This window comes from Pseudorasbora parva, chromosome 4 (assembly GCF_024679245.1).
Source record: "Pseudorasbora parva isolate DD20220531a chromosome 4, ASM2467924v1, whole genome shotgun sequence".
NCBI classification, from domain to species: Eukaryota; Metazoa; Chordata; class Actinopteri; order Cypriniformes; family Gobionidae; genus Pseudorasbora; species Pseudorasbora parva.
The window spans coordinates 57,798,682-57,808,681 of NC_090175.1; the positions used below are offsets into that span (position 1 = coordinate 57,798,682).

The window sequence follows — 10,000 nt, forward strand, 5'->3', positions numbered from 1 at the left end:
ATTAGTTACTTCTGATGTAATTGAACTAAATACTAAATATAATTATACATAATTCAATAGTGGACTTAACATCAACATTTAAAGTCTAACTTTAAAATGCATGTTTTAATGTCTCCTTCTCATATTTGTAATACTTTGGTAAGTTAATAAGAGTAATTTATGTAGTTTTATTTTATTTATTTGAATTAATTCAAACAGCCGTTTCATGTCTAACCTTGAATCGCTGAACTCGAGGATTTAGAAAGTAATTAAAAAGTAATTAGTAATTAAATACTTTTTGGCGAGAGTAATTTGTACAGTAATCTAGTTACACTATTGAAGATGTAATTAGTAACTAGTAATTCATTACTTTTTTAGAGAGACTTCCCCAACACTGGTTCACACTGCCCGATTTTGAGTCCCCGACAGGTTTTGTGAAATCGCCGACAAATGCCCGAGATCATCGGCAAATCGGTGCTCGTGCACGCGAGTGACAGTCACACAGTGTGAATGATCAAAGACGCGATCAGAGAAAATCGCCGACGAGTCGCCGACGCCGGTGAGATATTTGGCAGCTAATTATCTGGAGCTGTCGGCGATTGAAACTCCTGCTGTGTGAAACGAGTTCTGACTGAAAATCACATCGGCGATGACCGACAGCCAATGAGAGAGTGAGATGCAGGGCAGCGGGGCGTTCAGGGAGGAGTTATAGAGCAGAATATCAGTATTTTAATAGATATATTTACAATTCTATCAAACAGAAACAAAGGCCAAACATTTGCACATCCAGCCACAGCCGCAGCTCATTACAAAATGATTTATTTACCTCAAACTCTCTTTGCAGAACACAATCCTGGCTCCCTCTGTCTCTCCAACAATTTCTTCCGCCATAGTTTTTTCTTTTTCTCCACAAATCAGCGCACATACAATTTGAAGCAAACTTTGTGCAGTTTATCATTTTTAATAACAATTCAAAGTCTTGCGCGAGAACTCCGGTCTGACGCACGTGTGATCTCGCGCTGTTTACTCGTCTCATCACACGTGTGTCTGGGAAGCGTAGTTTGCGCACCGGAGAGAGAGAGAGTTGTCGGCGATTCTTCCTCTTGTTCAGTAAAGCCTAGTTCAGACTGCACGATTTTCAAACTCGTCGGGTCACTGCTCTATTCACACTGCATGACTATCTGGGGTATCATTCAGTCACTGCTGTGTTCACACTGCACGATGGTTTGACGACAGAGGAGTTCACACTGCATGACTGAACAAGAGGAAGAATCGCCGACAACTCTCTCGCTCTCCGGTGTGCAAACTACGTTTCCCAAACACACGTGCGATGTGACAAGTAAACAACGCGAGATCACACGTGCGTCAGACCCGTCTATGGTCAGACCGGAGTTCTCGCGCAAGACTTGGAATTGTTATTAAAAATGATAAACTGCACATAGTTTGCTTCAAATTGTATGTGCGCTGATTTGTGGAGAAAAAGAAAAAAGATTATGGCGGAAGAAATTGTTGGAGAGACAGAGGGAGCAAGGATGGTGTTCTGCAAAGACAGTTTGAGGTAAATAAATAATTATTTAATGTGCTGCTGCTGTGGCTGGATGTGCAAATGTTTGGCCTTTGTTTCTGTTTGATAGAATCGTAAATATATCTATTAAAATACTGAAATTCTGCTTTATAACTCCTCCCTGAACCTCCTGCTGCCCTGTATCTCACTCTCTCATTGGCTGTCGGTGTAATTTTCAGTCAGGACGCAGTTCACACAGCAGGAGTTTGAATCGCCGACAGCTCCAGATAATTAGCTGCCAAATATCTCACCGGCGTCGGCGACTCGTCGGCGATTCTCTCTGATCGCGTCTTTGATCATTCATACTGCGTGATTGTCACTCGCGTGCACGAGCACCGATTTGCCTGTGATCTCGGGCATTTGTCGGCGATTTCACAAAACCTGTCGGCGACTCAAAATCGGGGCAAAAATCGGGCAGTGTGAACTAGGCTTAATGCAGTGCGAGCTCCTCTGTCGTCAAACCATCGGTCAGAGACTGAATGATACCGCAGATAGTCATGCAGTGTGAAAAGAGCAGTGACCCGACGAGTTTGAAAATCATGCAGTCTGAAATTCGCGCGAATAGCGTGATTTATTTGCGTAATTCGCGTCCAGTGTGAATGCAGCATAATACAGTCTACTGCTCATGCTCTCTCCTGAACGCCTGCTCGCTCGCTCGCGCTCTCTCTCTCTCTCTCTCTCTCTCTCTCTCTCTCTCTCTCTCTCTCTCTCTCTCTCTCGCTCTCTCTCTCTCTCTCAATTCAATTCAATTCAATTCAAGAAGCTTTATTGGCATGACAAAAACATACATTTTGCATTGCCAAAGCATTAAGACAACATAAAGTGATTTGTAACAACTGATCATAAAAAACTTAACAAAATATTAATAATAAAATAAGTTAATAATAAAATAAATTAATAATAAAAACAACACAAAATTCAGAGTAAAATAAATTAATAATAAAAACAACAAAATATGAATAGTAAAATAAATAAAGATTTATGATAAGAAAATCAAGCTAATTTTAATATAGAAAACATGTAAAGGCTGAACATATATACACTATATACATGGGTGCAGGTCTAAAGGGAGTGTGTATTGGCTGTGAGAGAGTGTGTGTTTTTGGGCTGTGTGTTTGCTCGTCCCTCAGGAGATGGCAAGAGGATACAAATCTTGCAGCTATATTTGAGCATTTGGCTTCTTCACCAAGAATGTAGCTCAGTTTTTGGGTTGGGCTACAGGTGCTGAAATGGGGGAATATTTTATTAATTTGGGGGTAATAATGATCTCTAATATTTTTGTATTTTGTGCATTCTGTGAGGAAGTGCAGCTCGGTCTCTGTCACTCCCAGAATGCAGTGCGAGCAGAGTCTGTCCTCACGGGAGAGCCAGGTCTGTCTGCGCCGGCCCGTCTCTATGGCCAGACTGTGCTCGCTGAGTCTGTACATCGTCAGGGTTTTCCTGAGGCTCACGTCCCTCACTGAGCTCAGGTACTGCGCTACGCTGTATTCTCGATTTAGGGCCGAATAACATTCCAGTTTGTGCTGGTTTTGAATGGTGTGTGTCCAATGGGTGATGTACTTTTCTTGTTCTGTGATCATAATTTTTGAGGGCCGAATGTGTGCGAGTGTGTGTGTGTCCTGAGGCCGGCTGATCTCTGTGTGTGTGAGCTCAGTCAGTCTCAGCACCAGCTGACACAGGGGACTCCTCGTCACGCTCAGCTCTTGGTGTTTCAGGGCTTTGTAATGGTATGTGTTGGGGTCACTTGTTTTCAGGTGTTTCCAGAATTTGATGGCTCTTTTTTGGATGTTTAGAAGGAGAGGGTATTGGCCTAATTCTGCCCTGCATCCGTTGTTTGGCGTCTTTCTTTGGACTTTGAGGATTCTTTTACAGAAATCTAAATGTAGAATTTCAGTCGGATGTTTTTCCCAATTTAAGAAATCAAATTTTATAGAAGGACCCCACACTTCACTGCCATATAAAACAATTGGTTCAATTATAGATTTGAAGAGTTTGAGCCAAATTTGGATTGGGATGTCGAATTTAATGGTTCTTTTTATGGCATAGAAAGCCCGTTGAGCTTTCTCCTTGAGTTCATTCACAGCCAGAGTAAAGTTACCCGTTGGAGTTATTTTGAGGCCGAGGTAAGTGTATGCTTTGGTGGTCTCAATGGTTCTGTGTGACAGTGTGAACGTGTGTGTTGGTTCCTGGGATCTGGAGCGCTTTTGGAACATCATGACTCTAGTTTTCTGGAGGTTAACGGTCAGGGCCCAGGACTGACAGTAATCCTCCAGCAGATCCAGGCTGTCCTGAAGCCCCTCTTTAGTGGGCGACAGGAGAACCAGGTCATCTGCATAGAGAAGACACTTAATGTCTGTGTCGTGTAGCGTGAGACCTTGAATGGGAGCATCTTCTAATATGTTGGCCAATTGGTTGATGTAGATGTTGAAGAGGGTGGGGCTTAAGCTGCAGCCCTGTCTCACGCCACGCCCCTGGGGGAAGAATTCTGTCCTTTTGTTTCCGATTTTAACAGCGCATTGGCTGGCCGTGTACATTGATCTGATCAAATCATCCCCTATTCCACTGTCAATAAGTTTTAGGTATAATCCTGTGTGGCCAGATTGAATCGAATGCTTTCTTGAAATCAACGAAACAAGCAAAAATTTGTCCTTTGTTTTGGTGTACGTATTTATCAATTAGTGTTTGTAGTGTAAAAATATGGTCAGATGTGCGACATTTTGGAAGAAAGCCGATTTGACATTTACTCTCTCTCGCTCTCGCTCTCGCTCTCTCTCTCTCTCTCTCTCTCTCTCTCTCTCTCTCTCTCTCTCTCTCTCGCTCTCTCGCTCTCTCTCTCTCTCTCTCTCTCTCTCTCTCTCTCTCTCTCTCTCTCTCTCGCTCTCGCTCTCTCTCTCTCTCTCTCTCTCTCTCTCTCTCCTCTCTCTCTCTCTCTCTCTCTCTCTCGCTCTCGCTCTCGCTCTCTCTCTCTCTCTCTCTCTCTCTCTCTCTCTCTCTCTCTCTCTCTCTCTCTCTCTCTCTCTCGCTCTCTCTCTCGCTCTCGCTCTCGCTCTCGCTCTCGCTCTCGCTCTCGCTCTCGCTCTCGCTCTCGCTCTCGCTCTCGCTCTCGCTCTCCGCTCTCGCTCTCGCTCTCGCTCTCGCTCTCGCTCTCGCTCTCGCTCTCTCTCTCTCTCTCTCTCTCTCTCTCTCTCTCTCTCTCTCTCTCTCTCTCTCTCTCTCTCTCTCTCTCTCTCTCTCAGCGGTCAGGCGAGTTCTCTCAGTATCAGCTGGCTGGTCTTCTGCAGAGGAACAGGTTAAACCAGCGTTTGGAGGGAGTGCAGCAGGAGATGAACCGCCGCGGCTCTGGAGGAGCGGAGCCGACGCTCGGAGACCCATCTCAGCACACGGAGATCCGCCGCCTCGTGTCCGAGGACTCGTCACACTACATCCTCATTAAAGGTCTGGAGAAAGCGGCATACACAAGCTAAAACATGTTAGCAACAAATGCTAATTCAAGTTAGCAAACATGCTATTAATTCATGTTAAAACATGCTAATTTGTGTTAACAAATGTTAAATGATGTTAACAGCATGTTAAATTATTTTAGGAAAACGTTTTTGCAAAATATGAATTAATGCTAACAAAATGCTAAATAATGTTAGCAACATGCTAATTCAAAATGCTAGAAATATGTTAATTTGTGTTAACGAGGACTCTTCCCACTACATCCTCATTAACGAGCAGCAGACAAATGCTAAAACATGTTAACAACATGCTAATTTGCATTTACCACATGTTAAATCATGCTACCAAATGCTAAAACATGTTAGCAAAACATTTTTATTAATGTTCGCAAATATGGTAATTCATGCTACAATATGCTAATTTGTGCTAACAAATGCTAAATCATGTTAGCAAACATGTTAAATTATGTTAGGAAAACGTGGTAGCAAAATATTAATTAATGCTAGCAAAATTCTAATTCATGCTAGCAACATGATAATTTACGTTAACAACATGATAATTAATGTTAGCAATGTGTTAATTCAAGCTAACAAAATGCTAGAAACATGTTAATTTGCGTTAGCGAAATGTTAAATCATGCAAGAAAAATGTTTATTCATGTTAACAGCATCCTAAAAAAAGCTATTTCACGTTAACCAAATGCCAAATAATGTTAGCAACATGTTAAGTCATGTTAACAACATGCTAATTAATGCTACAACATGAAGATCAGCGGCCTCGTCATCCCACTACATCCTCATTAAAGGTCTGGACAAACACTCTATCAGAGCCTTTAGTGCAGATCTGTGGCTTTTAGCAGCATACACATGCTAAAACATGTTAGCAACATGCTAATTAACGGGAACTAAATATTAATTAATGTTGGTAACGGGTTTAAAATGCTAATTTATGTTAGCAACATGTTAATTAATGCTAACTACATGTAATTAATGTTAACAACAAATGTTAAATCATGGCAGCAATGTGTTAAAAATGTTGGCAAAATGTTAATTCATGTAACATGCTAATGAATGCTAACTAAATGCTAATTAATGCTAGTAACTGGCTAAACATGCTAATTTATGTTAGCTACATGTTAATTAATGTTAGTAACAGGTTAAAAAATTCCAATTTGTTACCAAAATGCGAATTAATGTTAACTACATATAACAAATCTATGTTAGCAAACATGCTATTTAATGTTTACTACGTGTAATTAATGTTAGTAACAGGTTAAAAATCAAAATTTATATTAACAACATGCTAACTAATGTTAACTACATGCTAATTAATGTTAGTAACAGGTTAAAAAATGCTAATTTATGTTAGCAACATGCTAATTAATGCTAACTACTTGTAATTAATGTTAGTAACAGGTTAAAAAATGTTAATTTATGTTAGCAACATGCTAATTAATGTTAATGTTATAAAACATGTTAGTAAACATGCTATTTAATGCTAAAACATGCTAATTCGTGCTAATCTAAATCTAGTGTCCTATTAAAATACAGCAAAATAAACCTGTTGTTTTGTTCAGGGTCTCAGAAGAAAGCCAGCGCTCCGGAGAGTCAGTCGGCTCCAGCGCTGAGCTCCAGCTGCCCATGGGAGCGCACAGGGAGGCCTAAAGGACAGCCGGAGCCCCTGTGGCGGCCCGTAGCAGAGGAAGAGGAGATCAAGGCTTCCTCCTCCTGTAATAAAGAGGAGGATAAGCCGGCCTCTCCTCGCACACTTCAGGCCATCCAGAGCGCCATGATGGACCTCAGCTCTGAGGAGGAAGAAGGAGGCGCTTCACCCCGGACTCTACAGGCCATCCGGAGCTCCATGATGGATATTAGCTCTGAGGAGAAAAACAGAGGGATGACTGGAGCTCCAGATGGAGATGGAGGCGCTTCACCTCGGACTCTACAGGCCATCCGGAGCTCCGTGATGGACCTCAGCTCTGAGGAGGAAGATGGAGGCGCTTCACCCCGGACTCCACAGGCCATCCGGAGCTCTGTGATGGATTCGCCGGGCCTCAAACACAGGACCTACGTCATGACGAGCAGCTCGGAGGACGAGCCCGAAGCTGGAGCGATCCTGAGCGTTTCCTCACAGGACGAGTCTTCAGAATCGAAGGCCCTCACCACGCCTCTAACACACACCGCTGCAGTACAGACACATCTGACACACACACACACGAGCGCTTCTGATCACACACACCGAACACAAGACAACAAACCCCAGAGGGACGAGGAAAGCAGCTCTGAAGGTACACACACACACACACACACACACACACAGATTGGTTAAAGCAAGAACACACACAGAAAGATAGATACACAAACAGACAAACACACAGAGACACACACAGAGACACAGACAAAGACGCATACACACACAGAGACACAGACGCACACACACACACAGACGCACACACACACAGAGACACATACACACACAGAGACACATACACACACAGAGACACATACACACACAGAGACACATACACACACAGAGACACATACACACACACCGACACACACACACAGAGACAAAGGCACACACACAGAGACACAGAAACACAGACACACACACACAAATTGTTTAAAGCAAGAACACACACAGAGACACACACACACAGACAAACACACAAAGACACACGTACGCACACAAACACAGAGACAGGCACACACAGAGAGACACTGACACACACACACACACGCAGAGAAACACACACACAGATGGTTTAAAGCAAGAACAGGAAAATAACAGCATCAGTCATCAAATATGAGCTGTAAAGCAGACTTATTTGATTTTTTTTATTAAAAAAATTTAACATTTTTAACATTTTAAAATTATTTTAACTTTTTATTTTATTTTTAAATGATTTTAACTTTATTTTATTTTTATAATTTTATTTTATTTTATAAATTAAAATTGTTTACAATTAGGGCCGGGACTCGATTAAAAAAATTAATCTAATTAATTAGAGGCTTTGTAATTAATTAATCGAAATTAATCGCATTTTAATCGCATATAAATATTTGACCTGAGAACAATGATAAGTAATTTTTCACATGTATTTTTAGTATACCATTGAATAATGACTGAAAACATAAGCTTAATCAACAAAATATTGTTTATTTATTTCAGTCCAGCAGACCAGTGCAATGTTTGCCATTAAGTTAACCAAAAGCATATTTGTGATATTTGAGGCTCGATGTGCTGCGGTGATACGCTAACTCCTTGTTGTATAGCTTGCACACTACCATGCTCTTGACGACGCTTCCATTCTTTCGTTTTTTAAAACAAAATTTCCCATCCACGGGGCCAAGCAAAGCAGTCTCATCAGCTTCTTCGTTCATGTTCACGCATGCCCTGCGTCTCAATCAGCTCCCTAGTTCCCTAGTCAGGGCACTGATCAAGACATAAGTCAATGGACTGACTCCCTGATTAGTGCCCTGACTACTGAACTAGGGAGCGGATTGAGACGCACCCATGGTTTGTTGTTGTAGTTGTCGCGCTAGTTGGTGTTCCAGTATAATCGGTCCGTCGAAACTGATTCATTGAAAAACGTTCCGCGGTGCAAAAATAAATGTGGTTACATTTTTTATTTTTTTGCGTAATTAATTAACGCGTTAAAGTCACGTAATTAATTAATCTTAATTAACGCGTTAAAGTCCCGGCCCTATTTACAATATTTTATTTTATCTAAAAAAATTGAACATTTCATGTCAAATTTCTTTTAAACATTTTTTATTTTAAAATTATTTTAAACATTTTTATTTTATTTTAAAAATATTTTAACATTTTTATTTTTAAATTATTTTAACTTTTTTATTGTATTTTTGTTTTATTTTAAACATTTTTAACATTATTTTATTTAAAATTATTTTACTTTTATTTATATTGATTTTAGAATGATTTAGTTAAATTTTGTGATTTTGATATTTATTGTTTTTATTTTAAAATGATTTATTTTAATTTGACTTTTTTGACTCGATTTCTTATTTTCAAGTGATTCATTTTGATTGTTTTTATTTTATAATATTAAATTACATTTCTGATTTCATTCGTTTTTGGTATGCATTTTATTTTGATTGTTTTAATTTTAAAATGATTTATTTACGTTGGCATTTGTATGATGAGTGTTCATCAGCTCCTGAAGGATGTTTTCACTGGAGTGGTTTGAGTGTTACTTTGGTCTCTGCAGAGAGTTTCATCGAGGTGTCAGATGTGGAGGAACCGCCTGAAGCACAGCAGGCGCACGATAAAGCAGCCGATAAAAGCCCCTCAGAAGAGACGGATGAGGAGGAGGAGGAGAGCAGAGAGGAAGAGTCCGGCTTACAGAGCTCAGATAAGAGTGATGAAGCTCCTGCGGCCGCTAGCGAGTGGGATCACATCGACACGGTACATCTCACAGCATTAAAGGGTTAATTCACCCAAAGATGAAATGTCAGTCATTAACTCCTCCCCCTAACGTCGCTCCACACCTGTAAGACCTCCGTTCATCTTCACACACAGTTTAAGATATTTTATATTTAGTCAGAGAGCGTATGCAAGTGTATGCACACTATACTGTCCATGTCCAGAAAGGGAATAAAAACATCATCACAGTAGTCCATATGAGACATCAGTGGGTTAATTAGAGTCTCTTGAAGCATCCAAAATACATTTGGGTCCAAAAATAACAAAAACTACGACTTTATTCAGCATTGGCTTCTCTTCCGCGTTTGTGTTCAATCCTCAAATAAAGATTCAAACGGTTATGAGTCAGCGAATCGATTCATGATTCGGATCGCGTGTCAAACTGCTGAAATCACGAGACATTGGCGATCCGAATCATGAATCAATTCGCTGAGTCATAACCGTTTTGAAAAAATGGAGTTTGGGGGTAAAATGATTGTTTAAATTATCAAAAAAAGGGGCGAGGATTAAGAGGTTAAATAAAGTTTATTAATTAAGGGATGCAGGTTATTTTACCTTTGAACACTGTTT

At 40.5% G+C, this 10,000-nt stretch overlaps 1 protein-coding gene across 1 annotated transcript in view; it reads left to right on the plus strand.

The window, feature by feature from the left end:
- ercc5 (excision repair cross-complementation group 5) overlaps positions 1-10,000 on the plus strand; it is a 25,262-nt gene that overhangs the window by 7,826 nt on the left and 7,436 nt on the right. The window contains exons 8-10 of the mRNA XM_067442306.1: positions 4,780-4,978; positions 6,561-7,271; positions 9,216-9,412. Of these exons, the coding sequence (XP_067298407.1) occupies positions 4,780-4,978; positions 6,561-7,271; positions 9,216-9,412 (1,107 nt within the window). The remainder of the gene's footprint in view (positions 1-4,779; positions 4,979-6,560; positions 7,272-9,215; positions 9,413-10,000) is intronic.